Source organism: Anopheles nili, chromosome 3 (assembly GCF_943737925.1).
Source record: "Anopheles nili chromosome 3, idAnoNiliSN_F5_01, whole genome shotgun sequence".
NCBI lineage: Eukaryota > Metazoa > Arthropoda > Insecta > Diptera > Culicidae > Anopheles > Anopheles nili.
In genome coordinates, this window is record NC_071292.1 from 47071348 (window position 1) to 47099210 (window position 27863).

The window sequence follows — 27863 nt, forward strand, 5'->3', positions numbered from 1 at the left end:
ACGGTCAACACGCCGAGGTGTCGTTTCGCGCCACAGACAAATGGTTGACAGGCGCTATGATAAATGTGATAAAAATAGAAGGGTGGCCGGTTTGTTAGATGCTTCTCTCAGCGTTTGCTCCCTTTACGGGTGGCCCTCCCGTTTGTCAATTTCATTTAGAGCCAATGCGTAAAAAGATATGCGTCAACTATACTCGCGGGTCCGTTATCGCGCGCACACGCTACGCACCGGCGAACGTGTCGGAAGTGATTACTCAATCTGGAGTTGTGTGTCATAATCATTGCTGGTTGGGGTCTCATCTACGCACGAGTATCTCGTCTCTACCGATTGCTGCCAACAGTCAGCTGAGATGGCAAGCGTTTTTCCCCGGTCGAAAGGAAGTTCTCTCGCAATTCCATGAAATGAAGCGGGAGTTGTTTTGGCAAACAATAAGACAAAAAAGACAGGCGCCTTTCAATACACGGCTGAAATATTTCCATCGTGATAAGGCATAGGCGCACCACCAACCGACAGGAATCACAACAAAAATGCACGCAACATCGGCGAAAGTCTATTTGTGATGAGTTATCTCATTTGGCTTGGTGTGCCCCGTCTGCTCTCCCACTGTTTCTTCCACCCTCCATCTAAGAACCTTCCCTAGAGAAGATTCAGTAGAAAGACTCCAAGTAATCACTAACGCCCAGCACTGATGACGCCAGTTTGACATTGGAATGAACTGCCATCAGCGTAATGGCGGTGTGCTGTTTTTCCTAATGAGTTTGTTGCCATTCGCGCTCCCTCCGCGATCGATAAGAGCACCGTCGTGAACTCTCCTGGAGCTGACGTGCACAATTGTTTGTGAATGAACGCGAAAACACGTCAGCCGCAGAAAGTACAAAAACCCCCTGCCAGGAGGGTACCAGGAAGCGCCAGTTTGTACCAACAACGCCCAGTCACAGCGCCAGCTTGGCAGCCTTTGTTTTTGTTACAGAAATGTAACCCGATCTGGGATGCGGTTTCTCGGTCTCTCGGCTGTGTCGAGAAGACTTTTGCTCCCAAAATGTACCCTTCAACCGCAAATGCAAGACAGCTGTGCTCCGATCGGCATCCTACGCGTCATCGAATGCGTCTGCTTGGCTCGCTTTGATTCGGGGTTTTCATTTCCATCAATCAGCGCCAAACGAACGAAACACTCCGTGATGAGCTCTAGAACCTGCGCTATCAGTGCGCTGTAACAAAACCAAATTCCATCTTCCCCCAAAGCCAATCGCACCCAATGAATCAATCAACAACCGCGCAGCGATGGCGTTGGGGTCCCCATTTTGGGCACCAGATTAAGCACGTTTATGAATGTAATGATGGCCATCAACATCATCCGTCTTTCGATCGTCTCGCGCGAGATTCATAAAGACTAATGGTTCGACGCTTTCGCTTAATCCCTACTTTCAGATATTCACCACGATCCTCCACCGTCGACCCCGGGGTGCAATACATCGGTTCTGGCGCGATTGAACCGGCTTCTTCGGTGGGGTAGAAATCCCGACGAAAATCAACATATCAAACTAGGTGAACGATCAACCCTTCGGTAACTGCCACAGCGAGCTGATCGCGCCCGTATGATAGAGCGATAGAGCTAGCAACCAAAAAAAAAAGTCAAGTATAAATATATAAAACAAAAGGAAAAACCACACGACTCAGCTGACGAGCGCACGTGATCTATCAGACGGACGCGGCGTCGTTTTGTGCCATCGGAAGATAGAGCTTCCCATTCTAGCCCCGGGTTGATCATCAATCACTGTTGGATGGATTGACGAGAGTGCTCCGTCGACGCACTCACGAGGGGTGATAGATTAGCATTAGAAGAACGTGGGACGCGTCTTCTGCGGCGATAGACAGAGTCCCAGCGAAAGGCCTTGCTTGCCGCACATTTGAGGAACCCGGCGCGAGACTGGCTTCTGTTCTTCCACCCTACCAACAACGAAGGAACACAACGAACCTGTTACCAGGAGAGCGAGCGATAGCGCGAGACGACTAACTTAACTAATGCCCACGAGCGCTTTCTAGTGGGAGCAAATAACAGCAGCACAAAACCAGACAACCAAAACCCGCAGCTACAATGAATTTACGATATCAGGAAACGTTTTGTATCATATTTTTACTATGCGCCAGTATTACCCTCGGGGAAGACTTCGACTTTGTGCCGGAGACGAACGACGACGTCGAGGTAAGTCAGTCCGCTTGTCAGCGATGTGATGAATTTTTGCTTTGTTCTTTCATTTACAGAGCCGCAAATAGCTTGTTTATTGGAATTGTTTTGGTTTATCAGATCAAAAGGGGCGAATTGTTTCTCGTCCAATCCGGCAAATACACGTGCATAATTAATATCCCAACGTGCGTGCGTGCGGACATGATTTACTTCCAGAAAACCTTTTGCTGTTTTGTGGAAGAAAGGAACACGTTTTGATTTGTGTAAAGTAAGCTGCCGGAAACAGTTGAGGGTCCGGCTTCCGGTTACATTTATTTTTGCTTGATGCCCACTAAGAGCTACTTTCGTTTGTTTGTAGCGAATCCTCGCTCTCCCGTTGCTGCTGGTAAAGATAAACTTTTCCCTCCGAACGCCTTTCGGCCGGCCTTCGCTATGCTTTATCAATTTTCACTCATTATCTCCGACAACCTGCTTGCGTGCGATGCGTCCGATCCAAACCCTCCTCGTTCACGATTTCTCCATCCATCTCGTCGGAGGAAAAGGCACGCGAAACTTAATTATCAAAATGCCAATCAAATGCTGCAAGACTCTCGACTCCCCTCGGCTATCCGGAAGCTTATCAAAGTCCGCCGCACGAGAACGATTGCGAGCCGGGCGAAGGTTTTCGTCCTTCGGGTTGCTGCACCCTTGCCAACCCATGGGTGGCCGCTTCTTCGGCACGGACCCGGACGCCGGATCGGAACACAAACCGAGCGACCACGAAAACAATTTGTAAATCAATTAAACGTGCTTGACTTGGCTTTGAGCTTTTAAGCGATCGCATTCAACGAACTGGAACGCGGGTCGTTTGACGACGGAAAGCACGTGACCTTGGCGTGCTGGAGGTTGGTCCGCCCGGAAGGACCAGCTTGGGACAGGAATTTGCCCGCTGACAGATGAGGGAAAATTTGATTTGCATAGCGATTTCGGGCGAGAATTTCGGAACTCGCCGCGCACGGATTTGAGCACGAGCCTCGTCGGCGATCGGTGTTTTGGGTGGTGTTCCATATGGTGGCAAATGTTTTACCATCCATTTTCGCGCATAATCAACTCCTGCACTTGGTGCCGGTTGGTGAAAATGGGCGGCGGGGTTAACTGGTGGGCCGAAGATGGACGCGAATGGAGAAATTATTCAAATCAATTCACACAGCACGATGGTGCTGCTGATGGAGACCGGCACTCCGGTATTTCGATCAAATTAATTCTGCTCGCTTCTCTGATCGGTATCTAAACGGAGAAATGATTTTACACCGTGTAATAGAAGCGAAAAAATAATAGACGGAACATGGGAATGGGCGTCGGCGTCGTCATCCGCCGGTGTTGTTAATCGTCGTAATCACTCCCCGGACTGCGTACTCTCAGTCCGCATTATTAATGATTTTTATTTTTTTCGGTTTTCGTTTCATTTTCCTTTTACCTGCCGTGTTTCTCACGTTCACCGACGACGTCGCCTGTTTCTCATCGCCCTCGCAGCCAATATCAGCGGAACCGCTGAAAGTAGCTAGCTACAATACAGAAACAGCTCACCTGGCGGTAAGTTTCGATTCTTTCAGAACACGTTGAATAAACATTAGGATACCCCTCATTGCCAATTAATTTGTCGGAGTGGAATAAAATATTATGTTTATCTACAATTCGGATTGCGTGTGCAATGTACCAAAAAAGACGTAGTTCTTTTTCCGTTTTTTTAAATAATAGTTACGAGGTTCTTTCATAAAAAAATTAGAATATAGAAAATTTTGTTTCAACATAAATTATTCTTAAGCTTATAACCATTATGTTATATGGATCATATCTCAAAACTCATTTATTATTTGTTTCCACGAAAAGTCATCCTTTAAACCGCTTGTTTGGAAGCAACGGCATTATAAAATAAAATATATGTTTTAAAATATTCCTTCTTGTTTGGAATCAGTGTATAAAATGGAATAACCGCATTACAGAACAGAATGCATTAAAAAAGGCGATTTAATTTAGTTCATAACACAGTTTATGCGCATTCATCAAACATTCTCCAACGCATGTTCCAAAACATCATCGTCTAGCGTTGATCGTCTTGCAAAACACGTGGCGCCATCACTCACAATCAAAAAGCCATTTCCATGGTGGCGTTAAACAGGGCGTTCCCTGGTTCCATCGATTCCCGCTCGCGTGGGCATTCTGGGACAGGCATTCTAGCGACACGCTCATGGCTTCCAAGATTGATCGATGGCTTGGCAGGGATTTAATTTTGTTGTTACTCACGCTCACACCGAAATCCCCCATGGCTTTATTTCTTCGATCTATCTTAGCCAGCGTCCTCATCCGCGCGAGGTTCCCCTGCTAGAGTTCATCAATTAACCGGGTCGGGTTCTGGGCATGTCTAAACCGCTCTAAAACTCACTCTTCTCTCAACCGTCTCTTTTCTCTTTCCGCTAGTGGAAGGTCCCCGTTCGATGTTTGCCAACGGAGAGCACGATTCAACTTTCCCTGATTCTACGGTCCAAGAACTGGAAGCACGTCCAGGCGAGCCTGAAGCAACGCACAATCAGTAAGCTGTCCGAATATTTTCTGGTACCCCAGGTAAGTCGATGGATTTGGACCGGAATTCACCCGGGGATGGGCAAGTTGAAAGGGCAGAGAACTTAGGAAGAATTTTAAAAATTATCGTGGGAAAATGCCGCCAAGTTAAGCCGCCTTTTTGATGGCTACGCTGCGTTTATGTATTTTTAAATTCAGATCAGTCTAATTTAAAAAAAAAAAACAAGCTTCCCACTTCTTAGCGCGTTTACACCACCACGATCATTATCTACTGCATTATGGAAGTTGTCCATCGAAGCGCCTAATCGTATTATGCAGCACTTTGTCTACTGAATAGCCTCATTTAATCGGTTCACTTATACTTACGATGTGTTACCACTTCCCAAAATTGGTCCATTAAATCAGCTTAAGCTTCAGCTTCTCCGTTTCGTATGGAACAACTCCACAATCAGGTTCGCGTCTCTAACCTCCGGAAGGTAACGGCACCTGGCCAAAGATAGCATTCACTATCAATCTACGAAGCTTTCACGCGCGCTCACTGCAATAGGCCATTTCTGGCAAATGATGTCGTTACAGCCTCATTCGATGGTCATGCTGTTCTCGTTTGGACGTCCTGTTGGGCGCCAAACTGATGATAAAGTCCGCACCAACGATGTAACCCATTAGAGAGCCCACAAGCGCAACCCCATGGGGGACAGGTCGCAAATTACAACATCGCTGCAGACGGTGCACTAGCGCTGCGGTTTGGCTTACCCACACCTGGGAAACCACGCGGGAAGCTTTCTCGTTGTCGCTTTGTGCGTCACACCTCGCGCACGTTACGGGTGTCCTTTTGATCCTTGTAAATGGTATAATTAATTTGCTCGTGAATCACAATTTGCATAATTGATTGCGGAGAGATTGCGATGGGGCGTTTTGTACCGAATGAAGTTAAACAATTTGAGCTTCGATTCGACGGGTGTTTTTTGGTGCCGTTGCATTTTCCGCGTTTTCACGCACGGTTTATTACGAAAGGATATGCTGCTAATTACAGTTTATCGACTGTTGGCATGCAATTCAGCGTTGCTGAAACCGAACGGTAGATAAAGCATGACAAATACGTTCACCCACCCAATTGGGAAAGTGCATTAGCCGTTCCGGTTCTTCGCCCCGTTAAGCGCAGCACTTTATTCCGCGCGCATTTCGAATCATTTGCCAGAAATGAACGCCAACCCTACGCTTTAATGTGGATAATCACAGGAAATGATGTGTTCGCGCCATCCCACTAACCATTTTACGAGGCTCCGAACGATGCTTGGAACTAATAAACGCACCAGCACCGTCAGCAGAACGACAGAACTTTCTTTGTCCCCTCGGCCGGCACCGGAAGCGAACGAACCATCACGGTTGACCTCAGCGAAATGGGGCTCAGCGAAACGGGGTTGCTTTTCCGCTTCGACGATTAAACATCGGAACGATCTCATCTGATCCGGATCCCCGGATGATGTGCTTCTGCACGGTGTTTGTCTTCTGCTTGATTGAGCGCTCGTTGTCGAAGTGGTGCTCGTTGTTCCACCCAATCTTTGTGTTCGCCTGCACTAGCATGTTAAGCAGCCAAACCCACGACCCTCGGGATGACTTTTGGCCCAAAGGAATGCAGCAAGAACTACGCCACGCCCTGCCTTTGTACCGTATCGATTGAGCGCAGAATTACTGGCGCATACTTTCATAGCGCTCGTAACATCATCCCCCACAACCACGGCCGGAAACGTCGGCGTCGCGTAGAAAAATCATTGGCCGATTTCACCGCGAGAATCGTTTCCTATTCACCCGGTCGTTAAGCAAGACATTATGTTATTGCTTCGATTGTTCGCCGGATCACAGCGACACAAAGAAAAGCGTCTTATCTGGTAACAATTCGCCTAATGCATTTTTCTCTCCCTTACCATTTGCTGTCTCGGTCTGGTCCGTCCCCGTCCCCAGGAGTCGTTCATTGTTCGAGATGCAAACAGCAACGACCTGCACCAGATGGTGGAAAAGGCCCTCCAGCACGGCAAGAAACCCCCACGGTCGGGAAAATCGCTCGGATGCATTGGATTTACGGTAAGGAAAAGCGATCGCAATGCAGCACACCTCGAACCGGAAGCATGCAGTAACATGTTTCATTCGCTTTGAGTGTGTGTGTGTGTATGTGTGCTGTTCTTCCTTTTTCGCCTTAATCCTTAACGAATATCCTTCTGGCTTTTCCGGCTTTCGTGTGGCAGGTCGGATGCGGCGATAAGATGTCCACGAGCGCCAAGGAAATGATCGGAAATTTGGACGCACAGCTGGTCGACCTTCGCGACCTCACCGGTATGGACTTTGGATGGTGGATCATCTGGAAGAAGCAGGGTGTGATGAGTGCACGAATTAGGCGTGCGGTGGAAGAGGTCGAATATGACTACAACTACGACGATGATGAAGCATCGGATGACGATGAAGGGTAAGTCTCACCAGCTCAGAAAAGTGTATCCATTTTGCGTTAAGGTCAGTCTTATGCAGTTTTGTTGCGTTTAGACAAAAGTCTTAAGAATTTAAAGACCATATAATTTTGTAAGAATCATCTCAAAAGATCCTTAATAGTGCTAAAATATCATATTTAAATGATTTTTATTTCACTCCATCGTTAAATATTTAAAGTTGTAATTTTAGTAATTCATTTCAAACTAACTTCATCCACGGTACTGGTTTTAATTAATCTTTTACGAACTTTACAGTGAAACTACTGAGACTCCTCACGCACACCGACATCATCACGGTTCCAGCGAGGTAAGTCTGCTCGTAATTCCTTTCGAAACCCATTTGGACCGTAGCTATAATACTGCACTAATGACGTTGGAACCAATTCCGATTACATCTACTACTCGATTACAAAGCTCCACCAGATTACTACTCTCTCTCTCTCTCTCACTCTCTCACTCTTTCTCCAACCCCTCGTTTCGCTATGCTCTAACAAAACCACCCAGCTCTCTCTCTCTCTCTCTCTGTCTCCTTCGCCCCAAAATCTCGTGTATCGTTCCTCCACCCAATCAGGAACCCACCCCTTGCATTAGGGGTGTTAGTAATATTCGTGCCTCGTCATTCCAGTTCCGTTCGGTAGTTTAGCGGCCAAAAGCCCCCCCAAAAAAAAAAAAGGAAACCCCCTACTAAATGATGATCAAAATTCACCGCTCGGCGCAACGCATTTCCCGATGGTTAGGCGAGCTATTTTCCCATCACCCCACAGGGCAAACTTTCATTTCATCCCGCATTCGCAACCCGTCCAACTCATCACCCACTCTCAGCTCATTACGATTCCGTGCCGGGCCACGTTTCGTTGCAAATAAATTGATAAATTTTCTCGACTCTCCTTCGACTGGCGGTGGTGTGATAATAATTCCACCCGGCGCTTTGCTCTTCTGCAAATGGGTTTTTCCGGTGCACCGTAACGTCGCGATTTCGGTCCATCCATTACACGGCTTCTAATTGCGTCCATTACGGCACGCGCTAAACCATCCGCGAGCACGATTATTTCACCCCGTAGCACGTTCTCGTAGCTTCTCGTCCGAACGCCATTCTCCCGTGTATAAAGTGCACCACATCACATCATGACCACCCACTGCTAGTTTATTAAACCTCTCCCTCGGTCGGTTAAAAAGAAAAGAACCTATCTATCGATTAGCAATAGCTGGTGTTGCCTCCTTTGCGCTCGTTTGTTAGCGCTAGAAGTTAGTTCATTCACTATAACCACTAGAACGTGCAACCATCCATGTATACTAACAGGCGGCGGCGGGTTTATATTGCCGGTTTGACTTCCCAGAATGTGCAGCTGCTCACAGCTACTACCCAATCGCGCTGTTTTTTTTTGCAACATGTTATGCGTCCACTAGCTCTGTATTATAATGCTCATTTAGCTCCGTTACTAACGTTAGTGCCTGGTGTTAAGTAATTGTTTCGAAACCGCAACAACCTCTACACACAATATTCGCTACTCGGACGGAGGTCCTCCTGCAAAAGGGAAGGACTGCCGCTGCTGTACACATTTCTAACAACAGCAACAATCAAAAAAAAAAAAGGATGCTCTGCAGCGAGGCGCGCAACAGAGCTTGGGATGATGTGTTCGTCTAGTGCACCTTACACGTTGTGTTGTGATATTATACATATAGTTCGTTTCTTTTTTGCGTTCCCGCAGAAGCTTTTCACTGATAGTGTTTATTTTTGTTTCGCTTTTTAGCCCGTTCGTTTCGTTTTCACGTGTGGTTTCACGTTTGAGCATTTGTTTTAATTAACTTTGATTTTCACCGATTTCGCTAGCAGACGTTTAGCCTTTCTTTCTTTCTCAAATAACTGTGTTTTTCGAAGCCGCAATTCGTAAATCATTTTAACATTTTGTAAGTGCAGCAGTGTAAAACCAGTTCATTTGAGCGATTTTTTTTTCATTTTCCCGTTTCGTTTTGTTATGGTTGCGTGTTATGTAGGCAAGCAGTTTCACCTGAGCTTTGTTTCTAGTATTGTTTTAGTTTTTTTTTGTATCTTTCACCCACCATTTTACAGCCCTCCTTCACCGCAGATGCACCCTTCCCGCTGCCTCGTGATCCTTTTCGTCCCTCTCTAGAATGGCGTTAGAAAAACGCTTTTCTCTCTTTCGCAAGCGCGCGCGCGCGTTCGATCGACGAAAGCAAGCAAACAATCGCACTTATTTTATGGCATTTTCGCTCGGTTAACACTAATGGCCGTGGCGACGTACCCGATTGCCGATGGGATGAAGAGGGCACTGCTTTCGAGGTTGTCCTATTGCGGCCCACAGGACGTGCCTTTATTCGGTAACCGTTCGACCATTGGGCTGGCATTTATGGTGTGATTGTTGTCGTTCTCCACACCAGCGTACATTTCGCTGCCATTCATTGCCGTCGACCGTCGCGAGAAGGTGAAACCTACCCCAGGTGCGGTCCCATTGTCCTGTGTGCTTTTCTATGCTTGCGGACGCGCGAAACGGAAAATGTCAGAGATTATACGGACCGAACCGCTGGGGATGTTTCGTACCGGTCTTGGCAGCGTCATTTATCAGCAAGGTGCTGCAAGGAAGACAATGTGTCCATCATAAATTGTGCCCTTTTTCGCAAATATCGCCACATGGGCCGGTGAAGCATCAGTCAGTCGGTCGGTTCAACAACGACCGCTGGTTTGTGCTTTTTGATATCCTTTTTTTCCTTTCATCTCATTTCTTCACTCTCCGTTTGCCGTAATGGTTATGATTATGGGCGCCCTTTTTTTTTTCTTTCCTCCCTCCCAAAACAACTGGGCGCACCATTATTACGGTTTTGGCTTTTCAATGGTATGTGAAGCTTTTTACGAACGGGTATTTATGCAATATTCACGTTAAATGGCCCAGAAGGGCATTCTTTTGATTGCGTATGAATCCAAATGGGCAGGAAAATGAATGTCAAAAGCTTCCTTCCACGACTCGGTACTTCATTAGGCGTGCTTTGTGTGTCTGTAATTTTAAATCACCTGCCGTTGTAGGGCGTTTGGAAAATGTTTCCAATTTCCGGGAGCAGCTTTTCCGGCATATTTTTGCATCCTATTTAAAGAAACTATTCTACATACACCAGTGCAAAATTCCGAGATTTTTATGCAAAATTATCCAACAAAACGAAAGCAAACGTTTCGTGTTGCACCGGCTAAATGTCCGTTTCACCGTAAGCCCCCTTTCAAAGAAACAGCTCCGAATGAACTGGGCCATGAATTTGCACTCCGTTTGCTTGGGGTTAATTTCACCGTCCTCGTGGTCGCTCGCCATAAACCCGGCTGTACCGGAAAAACGCTATCATCCAGCGAACACCGGCCGCGCGGAAATGTATTTCCGGCGAGCGTAAATCGATACTAATCGGTGAATGTAGCGCGAAATGAAACGGCCAAAGCACGGCTCCCAAACGCACCGCACTCGCAATTTAACGCCCTTCTTTACACAACCCCTCGATCGAACGACCGCGCCGTAGTCTTGGCGATGGCGAATAAAAATAACATTTCCGCCAGCTGTGGCGAGTGAGCACCGAGCAACCGGAAGAAGTACAGTACCTTATTGAGTGCGCGCACCGATTGTGTAATTCGGTTACCACGTCCTTCGGAAGAGCTTTGGAAGAGCCCTACGGACGAGGTTCGCACACCCGTTGCGCAGAAGATGAAATTAATTACTTCCTTTCGCGAGCCTTTCGCGGCCACGCCAATGGAGGCGCCCGGTGTCGTTTGTTTACTTCATCGCTTTGTTTGCTCGGGCGTAATGGCAACAACCGGCCCGCCCAGCAAGCCCGCTGACAGGATCCATTATCGTTAATGGTAAATCAACTACCCCTGCTGCGAGACTGGATAGCAGGACGAATGAACGGGATCTCGTTTCCAGCACGCCGTTAATTCATCTTTTACTGCCCATCGATAATGGTGCGTCTCGCCCATGGGCCCATGGTGGCTTTCGTTATCAAAAACAAAAAAAAACAATCCTGTTGAATTTCCATCCGCCAAATCTGTTGCATTTCCTCTTCAGCAAAGTGGTTATTCCTTCCTCTCCACAAACCACCGTCTGGTGAAAAGTTCTAGCACTTCCATTCCCAGCTCCTTCCTGCGAATCCTGCCAACGCTTGCACGTCCTTATAGTATTCATTCGCTATTTGAATTAATTTCCATACAAACTAGTACGTTTTCTCCGACCTTTTTTTATCTCTTATCTCCCCGGGTTACTTTCACCTTTCGAAAATCTCCTCTCTCTTTCTCTCTTACACACACAAACTCTCCCTTTCTCTCCTTATCTCTGCCCCATCACTCTATTATCGCACAGCACCAGCAGTGTTGCCTCGTGGTCCAATTTGACCGCACTTTTTCCACATCCGTCCCGTCCACCCACCAGCCGTTTCCGGTGTGTGTGTGTCTGTTCTTTTTGTTTCATCATTTAAAGAGCAATCGACGCACAGCGGCTTTATCGCGTGGGACAACACCACCACTAAATTAAGGACATCTCGTGTTGTATCATCGTGTTTCAGCTCACCTAGCGTGTCCTTGGCAATTTCTAGCGAGCCTCGTGTTCCCAGTGGCGTGTGTTCGTGCCCATCGGGCTTTGTGTGTGTGTCTCTCTCTGTATGCGCGTGTGCTTGTGATGCGTCTGTTCGCGTGGGTTTTGGGCTATATTTTGTTCTTACAAAAGCGTTCGTTCCGTCGTATCCTTTGTAAAATATGCTGCGCCAAACGCTTGACGTCTCGTTCGCATACATACATCGCTCACTGTCTCTTTCTCTCTCTTCCATTTTCTATCTCTTTGTCTCTGTCGCCACGTGTGTTGTACACCTTTCTTGTCCTTGTTTGTTTGTTTGTGTGTTGGAATAAACACTCGGGACGCGCTTGCCAATTTCATGTCGATGCTTCGCACAAGCAGTATAGTACTAAGAGTGTGCACGGTTCGCCGAGCCACACGACCACCACTAACAAGCATACTAACAATGGCGAGCACGCGGAAAAGCACCACCATCAGTCGTCCGGTCGTGGCGAGCTGGCTTCTGTCGTGTTGCCAACACCAGCCTCCACAACTCCAATGCCAACGAAACGCAAACACAACCACGGTCTGTACGATCAAGTGAAGGAACGATCAGCGAAAAAGCAAGCCGCCGCACATCACGATCGGCTTCCGGTGACGGATGTTCCCGAACAGGACGGACGCCATTTTACGCCGCCAGATTTGCGCGAAAGCGTCTCCCAGCTTGAGTCGACCATCAGCAAGACGATCGCAAACAACGAGCAGCTTAAAAAGGACGAAGAAACGCTGCTCGCACGCAAAGCGAAACACAAACTCATCGACATCGAGCGCATCGTTGAGACGGAGCTATTGTTGCCCGAAATCGAGCGCTTACAGGACGAAGTGTTTCGGGACGATTACGTGATCGAGGATGTGGCGCGTGTTCCGAAGTTTTATGATGTCACGACGGAACCGGATGGGGATGGAAAATTCGTCCCACTAGAGCCGGTGACGCTAACGACGAAAAAGCAACCACGTGTGACGTATCCTTCCACCATCGGTCCTGCTTCGAAGCTCACCACCGTAAGGCCTTCTCCTTCAACGGGCAATCCCGTCTCCACCGTCAAGGACACTCGGCAAGGACACTCCTCGCTCCAAAGCAACCTCCGTTCCGGAGCGGCCGTGACATCTCAGGCCAGCACTCAACCGCCCGTCACGACAATGGCGCCAATCAGCAGGACGAATAAAAGCCCAGAGCTTTCAACGACCACAAAAGCGCCCCGTCCGGCCGTAACACCTTTAGTTAGCTCGATTGACGCGCGTGAAGATGCTCCAGCCCGATCGGAAGCAACAACCACGATCGCTGCGACCAGCACAACCCTCAAGAAGGTGGTCACCACTACCGTGCCAGTGACCACCACCACCATCGTCCTTTCGAACGTTGAGCATAAATCAACGACGACCGTTCCAACGACCACATCAACCAAACCGGCATCCGTGCCCAGGGCTGTAGCTTCCTTTAGCTCGATCGACGTACCACTCACGACAACGACCACCACGACGACAGAGCCCATCCCGACGACCACCACCGTGGCCTTTAGCAGCAGCAGCAGCAGCAGCAGTACGATTCCTTCGACTAGCGCTCCGATATCGCCTTCCGCTTCCGCTACTAACACTCGCTCCGCTAACATTGTCGCTTCCGTTCCATTTGTGAAGGTAAGCAAACGCTCGAACGGTGGGTTGCTCACGCCCTGAGGATGGGCGAAGGATTGGGGGTGGGATTTTCCTTCGCGTGGGAGGTACCATTTCCCCGCGCACTTTCCTGGAAGTATGGTTTTAGACGTGAGCTTTTCCGTAATGCTTATGAAAATTGATATTCTCGCGCGGGTTTTTTTTTCTTCTATCGATTCGTTGTTTTCCGTTCTTCAACTTTTCTTTTCTGTTTGTGTGTGTGTGTGTGTGTGTACGTCTCTCTCTTCTTTTGGTACACGCGAATGTACCGAAATAATGTGTCGTCCATACCGGGAAAGCCGGAAACAAACGAAACGCGCACGAATAGTGCCTCCTGGGGTGTGTTTCATTTGGCCCGTGGCAAACGCTTGGCTTTCTCGTTTTTTTTTATTTTCGACCCTTTCTTTCATTTCTTATGCCCCGTAAATATTTTATGTCTCTATCGGGTTTAACCACAAGCCGCACACTTTCTGCCGTGCCGTGTTTCTGTCGATCACAGACACTCCAAAGCTCGATCGAGGTGAAGAAAAGTTTCTATGCCCCACTCCCACCGGAGAACCGAGAAAACGTGTGCCAATAGCAGCAAGAGAAGCGGAGGTTCATCAAAAATTGAAAACATGAGTTCACGGGAAGTGTGAAGAAGGAAAGTTTTGCCTTTCGAACTCCGGTGGTGTCCACTACGGTGGTCGAACGTGGAGTTTGATTCGCTGGAAAAACCATCCTCCGGGGAACGTTCGCTGGAATTTTGTCAGTCGACATTTCGGGGGCAAAAGTTACAAACCCCAGCAGGGGAAAACACATCGCTCGCAAGCGAACATGTTGTTTTTCCCGGGATGGCCGGAATGTTCCGGTCACGTGGCCAACTCGAACTCGGTAATTGGTTCGCTTCGATTACCCGGTCCCAGTGGCAGTTGAGGGCACTGATTTTGTGCCTCAAATGCAGCACCGCCTAAGAGGTGTGCTGGTAACATTTACTTTTACAGCCCTCGTGGTTAAAAAGTTACTGCTTTGTTTTTTTTTTACTACAAACGTTTTAAAGCACTTCTTATCAATCCAACCAGCATCTCCGACAAACAAGTGCTGCCACCATATATATATATATTTACTTATTCCGCATCTGCGGACAGGTTTATTGGTTTGCATCAGCGATAGCAAAACCGTCTGCAAGAGCCGAATGAATGGCTCAATGCAGTGCGGTAAAACACCGCCACCGCGTTTTGTTTCTTTGCTGCAGACCTGGCCCCCGCGTTTTTACATTTCCGCTTGTATCTAAACGACCGTAAAGATTAACATCATTCCCTCAAGCGACCGGAGCCGCTTGTGGACGCAGTAGTTATGCAGTTTTAATCGCTTTACCGGCGCTCTCGACACTGATAAGCCAAGCTGTGGCAGTGCGCTTTCGCTTCTCACCCTCATCGCTAACTCTTCGCCAAAAACCACAACCCGAGCTCCAAAAATCTAACCAACCTTTAGCTGCAGCTGCAGCGAACGTTCGTGTGCTCGTGCTTGGGGAAATTCCATCTAATCCAGGAGCATGGATTTGTAGATGCCTCGTCCTGCTTCACGTACATACACACACACACACATATATACTGACACATCAATGATGATAAAGCTCCCAGGAGTGCAACGAGAACGAACTTCAACTATTACCCGGTGAAAAGTGCAAACCTTACACCTCCCGAAGCAGGATACTCTTTTATGCGGCTGTGTGAACATTGTTCGGTTATTGTATTTAAGAATGGCTTCATTCTATTACCACTAATTGGCCTGCTACTGTTCGCTTGTTCTTGTGTGTGTGTGTGTTTGCGTGCGTGTCCGTATGTGTGCACTAGTGTGTTGTGCCAAAACGAACTATTTGGATCGTTCTTTCTCTTCCTTTAATCCCATAGTAACCTATGCGTGTTCCTAGTAGGTGTGTGTGTGTGTGTGTTTGGGTGTGCGCTTTTTTTTGTGTGTGAATCATTCGCTTCAATAGCTTCCATAGGTATATAGGTAATGTTCTCGCTCTCGAGAAAAATGCACATCAAATGACCGCAGCGTTCCAGCGTCCACCATGCGCCTCCATGGGCCTTTATTTTATCGGTTTATAATTATTTCCGAGGGCAGTGTGGTGGGTTGTCTAATTAAAAAAGTTCAAACTTTTACCCCCTGGAGCAACATACGAGATATCGGTTTATGGCGTAACGACGCGTACGAGTTAAATTAAACTTCCAACTTCAAAGCCTCGACAGCTCATTTACATTTAAATTGGATGTGCAAATGTGTGTGTGCGTTGTGTTTGCGCTGTGATGCTTTCGAACAGGAACAGGGCATAATTTGCTCACCATTTGCTGAATAATGCGTGCCCCTGGGCAGAGGGTGGTCATCACAATTTTTCGATTACAGAAAGCAGAAAGAGCGAGAGAAAAAAAAAGCTCAAGCACACATTACCCACCGATTGGATGATCTGTTGGGGGATTTTTTTTTTCATTTGTTGTATTTCTGCTTGTCCTTTATATCCTCTCGTCAGATCGCCGAATATTTTATTTGCATTGGAACACCGCAAATTTTGAGCCCAACGCGCACAAAGCGCGAAATAATTGCGTAAACATTGACGTATGCACCCTTTTTTCTTTTGCTGCATCGATCGCGGCATTTTATTGCACCGAAATCGCGTGGTTTTTTTTGTTTTGCTTTTCCGGCCGGAAATGCCCAGAAAAGGCGCCGCTTTTCCGATGGCGTTAATCGAGCGGGACAAATGCTCTTTAAATTGAATTAAACCGTATCCGAAAAAGGTGCCCGTGAAGCGCGCTTGTGCACAAGTGGCAGAAGGAAAGCGCTGCTGTGTTAACAGCGGCAGTCGCGAATTTGATCCCGTTTTCCCGTGGAACGCGTGCACATGCAGCGGTTATAAAATAACTGTGCTTAAAGTGGCGCAACGAGGAAAACGGAAACTAAACGGCACAACAACAACAAAAAAACAATCGATGTCTGTCGAGGCACCACACAGCGTCAAAAAAAGAATAATGCTTCATTCAGCACTATTTTTTCTTCTTCTCTCACTCTCTCTACCCGTCGGGCATGAAAGTGCAAACAAACAACAGCACACGAACAGCGAGAGGGAAAAAAAGTACGTCACCCAATTGCATCGCGCAATGCATCGTTGAGCAAGGCTGGGTGCACAACAATTGCCTTTCAATTTGCACCGGACCATCATTTTGAGCTTGAGCTTCGTGGCCGTGTTCTGTAGCGCAACAAGACTCCAAACTCGGTGCGAGTTTGTCCGTTTGCACGCTTCGGGCGTTGGTGCGCGCATTGTTTGCTTAAGGCAAATGCATTATTGCAAACCCGCGTCGATTGACCCGGCCCATGTGGCCGTGGACACGACGGAGCATGCCTCCGAGTTGTGCTGATGATTTATGCGTACGCATCCATCGGTTGTCTTTGGGCGGAACACATCACCAACGGGGTCTGACAAACATGGCCGATCGTCGGCGTCGGCGTCGTCGTCGTCATGACGTTCATGCGGCTTTTGAGCGATGGTACCTCACGCTTTTAGCACCGCACAAGGCCTCGCAAACATTTCACCGAATGTGAGCTGCTTGTATGCCCATTTTTCTCCATCCGTCCGTGCGTTGGGGCCGCCGGTTAAGGGGAGAATAAATTTTGATGTATTTATTTAACGTGTCCAAACGTGCCAAGTTGCTGCCGCTCCAAAAGGACGGATATGAGTCGGCTGGGATTGCGTGCATACTTGCTGAGGCGATGAATGGGTTCCGGGGAATTGGGCGATGATTGTACAGAATGCCAGAAAAAAAAGGTTAAACACCGTGTCGGGTGGTTGGGTGCGGAAAAAATGCTTTAAATATATGCTAGCGGAGTTTTTATCACTGGGAAAAAAATGTGCGATGTGACGTCGATCAATCCCATTTAACGAGGGACAAAATCGAGATAAATTTGTTTTGGTGTTTAAATATGCTATTTGCATTTTGTTTTTTTTTTATAAGATTAAATTTACTGTCAATATACGTTTGCACAAATAATAAACGAAGGAAATAAGTTTGGCATTATAGCCTTTTTCATGCTATTTTGTTGATCAATTTCATCATTTACCTAAAAATCGCACGACATCACATCAAAAGCAACACCATGCCGAAGCTTTAAAAACGAACCCACAAGGCAAAACTCACACCTGCAACGAAAAAAAAAACACGCCCCCTTGAATGGGGTGGCACATTTTCTCTTCCCCAGAGGGGCCAAATGGAGGCGCCTGGTGGCTCGCGCGCGATGCTATCGAAACCCCGGCGTCAATCAAAGCCTCATCTCTCGTTAGGGCGGCGATGAATATTAATTGGCAAGTTGGCACCATTGCGCGTCACCTGGCCCTGGACTGCAATGGCGTCCGTGGCGAGCCAAAAGCCGCACCACAAAGCGAACCGGTGCGAACTAATTTCCACAGTCACGCTTTCGTCCGCGACGCGGCAGACCAATCATAATGCTAGCATGCTCCCTTGACTAGGTGATGCTTGAAATAAACGAGACGACCACCTCGTGAACGCGACACTCCAAACTGCCCGAACGCGGTGGCTAGTTTTAATGACCAATTGGTGGCCATTTCACCGAACACTGGGTCCAGCTGCGCTTCGGGAAACTTTTCCTCACCTGTGCACACGTACCGGCACTTTTGTGTGCGTGTATGTGTGTGGGCTTACTTTTTGGCGGTTCATTTAGACGTGTGCCACTGAGCGTATCCTTTGTATTTTTTTGGGTTCCCAAAATTTGTTTCATCAACTTTGTCTTGCTGTGGGGACATTTTCTCTTCGTCCTTCTTCGTTTTGTCGCTCCTGCTGCTAGACACATCGCACTGTATCCCTGCTGTGGCTGCTGCTCTTAAGCTTGAGTTGAGCTTTCTTGACTGTACGTACGTGTGCTTGCGTGTGTGCCTTGCGACTGTTTGCTTTTTTTTTTTCTTCTTTATTCGTTCTTTCTCCTTCGCGTGATATAAATTGCGGGCGGGATGTTTTCCATCGCACTTTTCTTCTTCATTATTTTCATCTCGTCGCCACTCGCCGTGTATGTGTGTCTTTCGCACATTCCCAACCCACCATGTAGCCGTTTGGCGTTTGGCAACGAAACGCTCGCAAAACACTCCAACGCTTAATCACTCTCAAGCGTTAAGCTGACGCCGGCGTCGAAACGAGCCTTTGCACAAGGCGCTTGATCAGGAGCGGCTGACCTTCGAAGGGCAGCAAAGAGCCTTAGCTCGCTCGCGTAGATCGCCCCTTTGCGAAATCCTGTGAGCGCTTGTCAAGCTTTCCGTTAAGCTTAATTGCCTCGCCAATGGGCGCATTAGTGTGGCGTCGCTTCCCTTAATCACTCTCGGTGTGTGGCCCTGCCGCTCAAACGAATGCCTAAATGTTGTTGTTTTTTTGTTTTACAAAAATTGCTACACACCCACTCAAAAACACAACAGGCAAGCCACCACGGCAAGGCTCAAAGCTCGAGGACACCAACACACGGGTGGGTGCGCCTAATGAATGTACGGTGCTCTTGGGCCACTCGAAAACAACACCACCCACCCGCGCAAACCGTTACGATGTAATGGGACGTGCACGGTTTTCCCAGGACTCTTGTGCCACGAAAGCCAACACCTTTCGCCAAACCACCACACACGACGCTGCCTTTAAGCCGGAAGCGTGCTTGTGGAGCTTGTTTTCCACTTGTAATGTTGAGCTTTTTTTTTGTGTTGCTTTTGCATTTTTCCCATATATCCTTTTTTTTTGCGCCCACACCATGATGGGGGTAAACACTTCATCAGGATTTAATGTGACACTTCTGGCGCGGCACGGTGCGCAGATTTTGTTCTCACATGTGTCCTTGTCGTTTTTTTTTTGCTTTCTTTTCGCTGCTACGCGTGTTGCCTTGCCACTTGTGCTTGTTGTTAGTGATAAAGAAAAACTGTCACCACCCCTGTCGCTGGCAGGAGAGCTCATTTGTTAGGATACGCCTTCGTGTTTGCTTCCCCCGCGGGCTATCGTGCTTGCGCCAGAGAGTGTCTGTCGGTGCTCTTCCCTTCAAAAGGGACAACTAATAATATTACCCCCACGCGCTAGTGTGTGACAGAAACACACAACTTGAGCGCAAGGAAAGCAAAAATACTACAAACTCCACCGACAGCCGCCTGCAACGCCTATTGTGCGCAGGATGCTTACGACGTTAATTAGTTTCGGGTGGGGTTCGGGTGGGAAATTAAAACAAGATGAAGAAGATGCAAAAGAAAAAAAAAAGAGCACCACAACGAAAGAAGACATAAATATCCGCTGAAGAAACGCATACTCCATAAACGCTTTTTTGCTCGTTCTTCCGGCCGTCCGCTCGATGTTGTTTCTGTTTTTGGCTTTCTTTTGCGTAACGCATCAACACTCGCCATCAACGCACTTTTTCTTTGTCCCGCCATACCTCACTCGCTCACTGCTGTTGCTGTTGCTGATATGTTTTAATCGGGCTGCACTATGTTTGTTTTCTCCGACCCAACCGATCCGACCCTTTGTCATTCATCTCCGTTCCTGACGCCTGAAGAAATGCAACGAAAAAGCATCATCCTTGCGCTGAAGAAATCCTACCTTTTTTCCCTTCACTGTCCAACCCAACGAAACTGTTCGCCTTTCCCAGCACGTTTGCTTCTGAGAAGCACCGCTTTATCGTTTATTATTTTCATTTGCTTTGCGCGTCCTTTCCGCCTTTTGTGCGCTTTGCTGCAGTATGATTGTAGGGTTTGTGCTTTTTCCCCCTCCCATGCCCATTAACACGACCGCAACAAGTCCACCCGCATCCGGCCCCAGTGGGGTTGTTGGGTGTTTTTTTTCTGTTGCGTTTTTTCGTAGCAAACATTCATGTCCCATTCGGTTGTTGTTTGATCTTAAATTGTTTTGCAATTAATATGTTCACTAGGTAAAAGCGTAGTGTGTTATGTTTTTTTTTCTTCTTCTAATGCTAGCTTTCTGTGTAGTATTTATTAGCTTTTAATGGTATACTGCAACATAATATAGCACGGAGAATTCACTCACTTGGTATATGCTGACGCACATGACGGACTTTTCAATTGAATATAAAGCAAAAATATATTATCACGTACTGTGAATTCGATTTGGTTGCAATGCAACTAATCTGAATTCTTTGACGAACGGTATTGTCATCCGTACAGGCGAGATTATACGTAACCATTGGTGGTTTGTAATTAGCATAGATCCCTCGTGAAAGTTTAGCTACCGTGCGAAGCATGAATAATCTACCCAATCAAGTGTGACAAACACGCACCAACCAAAGTGAAACTCTGATATGCATAGTATTATTTTATTATATTCGCATGAGTGGGTTTTGATGCATGTGCAGCTGGTGTTGCGCTAGATACGGCGCACACTGCGAGCAGAACAGGCAGTTTCATTTCGCCAAGCTAGCTATCTATTTATACGTAAGCTAAATATTGTACTAGTAATATGAGCAAACACAATCTATATAGATTCGCTTTGATGAAGTATGTTCGGCACGTGTTGCATAGTAGAACAGTTGATTAGGTACGCAAGTGAATGCCATTACAATAAGCCAATATCAACACCGAAACTCACCCACTGCAGCGCCAAGTATGGGAGGCGTGTTACCTTCTGCCGGCGCAAATTCAACCAAAACAATGCAACGAAAGTCAAAACAACAAATCATTTTTACCAATAACTACCATTACTTTTATCCATCTACAACCTTTACACGAACGCACATGATGGACGCGGTTGTATGATTGTTGAATCGGTTCACCCCATTGCCGCAGGGTGATGATGAGGAACAGGCGAGTTCTAGCACCACGAAAAGCATGTTCGAACCTGCCACCGAGCGGGTACCAGCGCCGCCATCATCAACTACAACCCCGACCGGCACCCAGCCATCGTTTTTCACAACGACCTCCTCATCAACAACACCACCATCAGCCCTCGATCCGTGGGACTCGGGAATGGACTCGGGAGAGCAAAGTGTGGAGGCGAACCAGCTCGATGACGTTGACGCACCGTTTGGGATGAATCCCGAAACACGCACCAGCACGGCTGGAAGTAGCGTAGATAGCGAGGAGGATCTCAGCCAGGCCAACATCACACCAACCACGTTCGCTAGCGTCCCATTGACGACGGTCAAACAGGACGAGCTGCTTCCTTTTGCGGCAAACGATCGCTACCCATTCGGAAGGCCACAGGATGAAGAGGAAAACTCCAACGAAGACGAGCAGGAACGTGAGGACGAAGATCTCGAGACGGACGAGGAGGACTACTTTTCGCAAGGGGTCCGTATCACGGTGTTACCACCCAATCTACCCCCAGTACGGTCCCGTGTCGATGACACAGAACCTGCGACCTCCACACTAACTTCCGAGAGTGACGCCGCTCGGATAGAACCGATTAACCCGACGGAACAGGCGCCTCCATTGGCCGGAATGGCTTCCCCCGCTATGACCTCCCAGAGTACTACCGTCACGTCAGCTGAGAGTGCCGCAACTACGATGACAGCAACCCCTAATCAAGACACACTCATCTCCACAACTACACCGCCTGCTAGTGCCTACATTCCTACAACAGTAACATCAATTACTACTACTACTACTACTACTTCCACATCAGCCACTACTACTACTACATCATCATCAACTACTACTTCCTTCGCTAGTACTACTGCGCCCGCCAGCATTCCCAGTACCACCCTGGCACCTGAACCCGATACCGTTGCTACTAGTACTACCCTAGAGCTCCAGGTAGCAAACCATAATAATGCCCACACAAACTACTATTAGTACCTTTTCTTCTAGTCTTGCCTTGCCTGCAAAAAAAAAAACAAAGGACACCCCTCTTACGCGGGCGAGTCCTTTCACGCGATTTTTGAGTTCTTTCTTTGTACCACAACCCTTCACCAGGTTTGTTATGCGCTAGAGTTGCAAGGCTCGCCGCCGGTAGGACTCGGTCCGGGTTTCTTGTGCCGTATTGCCAAAAATCCCACCCACAGTTACCACCTGCAGGGCCTTTAGGTGGCTGAAAGCCTAGCCGGCGGTGCCAACAGCAAGCAAGCCACACACAAAAAAAAACGGGCCAAGCACACGAAACGCTGGCAAAAGCGAGAACTGCAGCAGTGCATACGCAAAAATGCGCATACACATGCCAAATGCGTCCGCTTTGAGCACCATCGTTTCGATTTGTAAGCCCGCGGTAGACTGCAAGTTAATACACGCGTTTTATGGGTTTGTTTATTCGATCACTAGCTTATTGGTTTCACCTGCCGAAAAAAAAAATAAGAACTGCTTGATCACAAATCGAGCAAAAACAAGCTGCTGCAGCACACGAAAAGCCGTCGAGACAGCGGAAAAAATGCAACAAACGAATTGCATTTATATAAAAACTGTATAACTAACACCCAAAACCGCCGCAACCCCACCCAGGCGCGTGGAATGGAAGTTATACATTCCGTGGTGTTTTTTTCGTTGTATTTTTTTGTATTTTATCTCTTTCTTTCTTTTGCATTGCCTCAGCAAATTTCGCACTGCAGCAATTCACCTTTTATCTACCCCTCAGTTCACACACGCACACTCGATCGTTTTTGAGTTTTGTTTCGATTTGCCATACGATCGATGCCCGATTTCCGTTGCATTGTGAAGTGCATAAATGCATTCAAAACGTGCATGCTTTGCCACCAAAGCACACATACACACAATTGGGCAGCATTTTTATTTTGTGAACTCCTTTCGATCGCATTTTACTTCAGTTTGGGTCAATATCTTCTGTTCTGTAATGGGATGTTTGTATAAATTGTACATTATTCGATAGTCGTTAGTAAGAGATTCGACGCTTTTGCGTTTCAATTTGTTATATGTTTGTTGGTTTTTTTTTTCTTCTAATGGGGAGAGACTTTGTAACAAACTGTACATTCACTTTGTTGTATTATTTGTACATATCATCTGTAAAGGTCATTTTGGTTTTTGTCATCCCCTCGTCCCCGCCAATAGCCATCCTTCAATTAAACCGTATTAACTCATAAGTCTCTTTCGTTATCTAAAAGCCTTATTTCATTACAACAAAACCGTGCACAAAGCTTTCTCAAGTACGCTTTATTCGACTAGTAACAATTTTAGCTTTCGTTCACTTTTTTTTTCATGTGAGCGATAGATTTACTACCAATTTTGCTGCATATTTCGATCTCTTTTACCGGTTTACTTATGGTTTCCCAGTACTATTTTATTAGCATTACTCGGTTGTTCGAGAGAGCACCCGCTTCGAACGGCTCGATGTTGGGATGTTCGTCCATTACTAATCGTGTGTTCTTTTGCTCCCGGTTCCCGGTGCCCTGTGCAGCCTACAACGCAGCGTTCTGTATCGATCGCTACGACACCGAAGCAGAACAACGCCGTCACGCAGATGGAAGTCGAGTACGACAACTACGACGACGAGTACGATGATGAGGAAGAGGAACAGGTGCAGGAGATGACCACCGCCAGTACGCTGCCCGATCCGCGTCAACTTCCGTCCAGCACGGAACGAGCGGTACCAACATCGACCGAGGTAAGGATATAAGACTACCAGAGACCAATTTTGTTGATGGAAGTCTTCGAGACATTGTAAAGCAAAAGATGCTTGTAGGAATGCATTTGGTAAATGAAAAAAAATGAAATGAAACGTTTGAATGTCCATTAAACGTTTGCAAAAAAGCAAGATTGCAAATGATGCAAGAACACTAAGTGTTTATTAAAACTTTTGATAAAAGAACCATGAAATCCAATCGTCCTTAGGCCAGGGTTTGGTTTAATGATGTTTGGTTTAATTGGGTGCCATTGTAAAAGCTAATTTTCCCACCTCATTAACCGATGCATTACGGTTATTAAAATGTTGTCAAATAATTGACGTTTATAAAACATCGTTAATCCACATGCTTGATTGTTGTTTTGTCGTTCTCATAGCCTACTACAACTCCATCAACGACAACAACGGAGCTTACCACACCTAGCACCACAACAACCACGACGGAAGCACCAACTACACCATCAACAACCACGACAACAACCACAACAACAACGACCACTACCACGACGACTGAACCTTCCACTACGACGTCCACCATGCCAACAACGGAACTGGACGAACCGACGAATCTGCCGCCAATCATCCGGAACCGTATTCCGAAGCAAGCGATCGCCGCCGGAAAGGTGTACCACTATCAGGTACCACTGGAAACCTTCTACGACAACGAGGACGGCAACAATCTGGTTCTGGAGTTGCTAGACGCACGTGATCAACCACTCAAGCACAACTCCTGGATGCAGTTCAACGTGGACACCAAGGAAATTTACGGACTGTAAGTAGCAAACTTTCGAACGTCCTGTCAGTGCTGAATGGTACTTTACTCAACCGATCACGTTCGTTTCCATCCCGTAGGCCCCTTGAAAAGGACGTCTCACATTGGCCGTACAAGCTGCGTGCCACGGATTCGGGTAACCTCAGCGTCACGGAGAAGGTGGACGTAATGGTACAGCAGCACAAATCCCACCGCAGCTTGAACCACGAGATTAGCTTGGCCCTGCGGTTGAACCGAAAGTTCGAAAACAACGTCGATTGGCACATTGAGCTTGCGCGTACCATCTCGGTCGTGTTGGGTGACGCGACACCTTCGAACATCATCGTGAGCGATATTCGCAACAGCATCCAGGATCCTAACTTGGCTACGTTCGTGTACAGCAACGAAACGCTGCCGAAGGATCGTTGCCCGGAGGAGGAACTGGACGCACTGGTGGCGCTGTTGACGGAGCAAGCACTGAACGATGCCCTCAATCCGGACATTACGGTTAAATCCGTCCAGGGTCAGCAAATCGCACAGTGCAAAAAGCCGACACTCCCGAAGGCGAAACCGACGCAGATTAATGTGCGCAATTTCGCGCCCCAAACACGCAATCAGGTTGATCAGGTTAACGCCACCGTTGGTCATCTGCTCGTGTTTAAAGTACCGGTGGTAAGTGTGCAATCGTCATTGGACGAAATTGAAATTGTAAAGACGTTCTAACCTCACATCTTGATTCTTTTGCTCCGGTAGGATACGTTCTACGATCCAGAGGATGGAAACGAGCTGAAGCTGAAACTGCTGACGACTGAACGTCAAACGCTTGATCCACGCCACTGGCTGCAGTTTGACTCGAAGAACCAGGAGTTCTACGGTGTTCCACGAACGAACGATATCGGCCGCAAGGAGTATCTGCTGGTGCGTGCGTTTTCCTACTCGCTTTCATGATTTGGCTTTTCCTCCAACATGTCCACGAATGGATGAACGAAAATGGGATACAATTCTGCTTCTCTTCCAGATGGCGGAAGACCGCGAAGGACTAACGGCAACGGACGCGCTGGTGGTTGATGTTGCTCCACTACACAAGCGCGACTACAGTGTCCTGTTCGAGCTGACGCTGGACATCCCTCACGAGCAGTTTAACACGGCGCAGGTGCAGCGGCGCTTCATCGATCGCCTTGCACAGGTGTTTGGAGATTCCTCCACGAACTACATCCGGATCCACGCCGTCCGCCCGATCCACCACACCGGTCACGTGCAGGTGTCCTTCTTCAACACCACGCTAGGCCGACCGCACCAGCGCTGCCCGCAGGAAGTGATCGAAGGGTTGCGTAACATCCTGCTCCACCAGGACAGCACGATCCGGGCGAAGGTGCGCGAGATCCTCGGCCAGGAGTTTAGCCTGCAAAATGTGAGCCTGGTGCCGCTTGACAGTTGTCACGGGTTTGATACACCGCATCACGCCACCAGCGAACCGGAGAAAGCCGACCCGAAACCGATCTCAAAGGACGACTATCTGCTCACGTTCGTGCTGCCCACGGTGATCATCCTGATTATGTTGCTTGTCGCGTTCATTATCGCGTGCATCCTGTACAAGCGCCGGTTGACCGGCAAGATGGAACTGGGTAAGTACGGTGATCGTACCGGCATTCCCCTTGGCACTAACCGCAGCGCACCGACTTCCCCTGAAGAACTAATCTCGATGAGTAATGGTAGAATATATCAATTTCAAACCTATCGCCTCCTCCTCGTCCCATCCACAAGGTACCGACGAAGAGCGAAAGTCGTTCCGCTCCAAGGGCATCCCGGTGATCTTCCAGGACGAGCTGGACGAGAAGCCGGAGATTGGCAACAAGTCGCCGGTGATACTGAAGGACGAAAAGCCACCGCTATTGCCACCATCGTACAGCAGCACCAACAATGACGGTGAGTACAACAGTTCCAAAAGGTGCTTGTTTCGTGTAGCATATGCTAATTCCAAGCTCTCTATCTTCAACCAGGTGAAAACGAGGACGTCGATGAGTACGTGCCACCGCAACCGGTCATGCTCGGAGGACGTGAATCACGCGGAAAGTCCCCGGTTACACCGTCCTACCGACGACCACCGCCGTACGTGTCACCATAGGCCAGGCGTCCGCCGCGTAACGTGGACCGAAATTAGGCATGTCCCCTAAGGACTTCTAGGTTTCGATTGCGTTCTTTTTTCTTAATTCTCTCTCTCTCCATTGCGTTTGTTCTGGCACAGTTTAGTTTCACTTCCTACTTGTTTTACCACCAAACACCAAAAGAAAGATTGAAGGAGAAGAAGAAGAAGCGTAGAGAAAAGCACAGGACACAAGACGAAACGTAACAACAATCAGCACGAACGAAGCATGTTAGGGATGAGCGGACGAGCGCGAGACGCGCAAAGGTTAGAGTAGAATACATTACCCGGGAGTTCAGCCGAACAGTAGTCGTGTCGGCTTCCCACTACCGTCAAATGGTATGCTGGCTTTCTTCCAATCGCCACGCCAAAGTCTGGCATGCTCGTGCAGGCTTCCGTTTTCTCCAGGTTTACTTTCAGTTCAGATCGTACGGTTTAAGCCGTCTATCGGCCAAAACAAAGTCGCTGCTTTCATTTATCGCTTTGCACTAAGAACGAGGATAATAACAACGTTTCAGCTGCATCTTGCGCAAAGATGCACCGTACGAAAGGCGTGTGACTAAGTAGAGAGAGCGAATGAAAAAAATGAAAAACAGGTAATAAGGATGGAGAACGCAGGGAATGGCAAAATGGGATATTGCCGAAGCAGAGGGCGGAACAAAACCGGATGATGCCGCGGATAGTCCCGCGGGATACGAAGCGTAGCGTGTAAGGAAAATTCAATTTATAGTCATTTACAGAGCGTTTCAGTAGTAGCTTAGGTACGTGTAGTAGGGTTACAATTGGTTAAGTTCGCGTTTAAGCTCGCCAGGGAAAACGGGGGGAAAACCCATCGCCGCAGCAACTCCTCAATTCACCAGCATTACGTCTCTTTTGAAAGCCAGCATGTCGCCGGAAAAGCTGTTCCCCAC

The 27863-nt window shown here is 47.8% G+C and overlaps 1 protein-coding gene across 1 annotated transcript in view; it reads left to right on the forward strand.

Moving 5' to 3' along the window:
* The window catches only part of LOC128726206 (uncharacterized), a 93872-nt gene extending 66938 nt beyond the window's left edge, over window positions 1-26934 (forward strand). The window contains exons 3-17 of the mRNA XM_053819999.1: window positions 1429-2203; window positions 3698-3757; window positions 4643-4786; window positions 6707-6826; window positions 6988-7205; window positions 7480-7531; window positions 12165-13457; window positions 21277-21780; window positions 23834-24040; window positions 24436-24830; window positions 24911-25481; window positions 25563-25727; window positions 25828-26434; window positions 26526-26735; window positions 26810-26934. Of these exons, the coding sequence (XP_053675974.1) occupies window positions 2096-2203; window positions 3698-3757; window positions 4643-4786; window positions 6707-6826; window positions 6988-7205; window positions 7480-7531; window positions 12165-13457; window positions 21277-21780; window positions 23834-24040; window positions 24436-24830; window positions 24911-25481; window positions 25563-25727; window positions 25828-26434; window positions 26526-26735; window positions 26810-26934 (4779 nt within the window). The 5' untranslated portion in view covers window positions 1429-2095. The remainder of the gene's footprint in view (window positions 1-1428; window positions 2204-3697; window positions 3758-4642; window positions 4787-6706; window positions 6827-6987; window positions 7206-7479; window positions 7532-12164; window positions 13458-21276; window positions 21781-23833; window positions 24041-24435; window positions 24831-24910; window positions 25482-25562; window positions 25728-25827; window positions 26435-26525; window positions 26736-26809) is intronic.
* The last annotated feature ends 929 nt before the right edge of the window (window positions 26935-27863 follow it).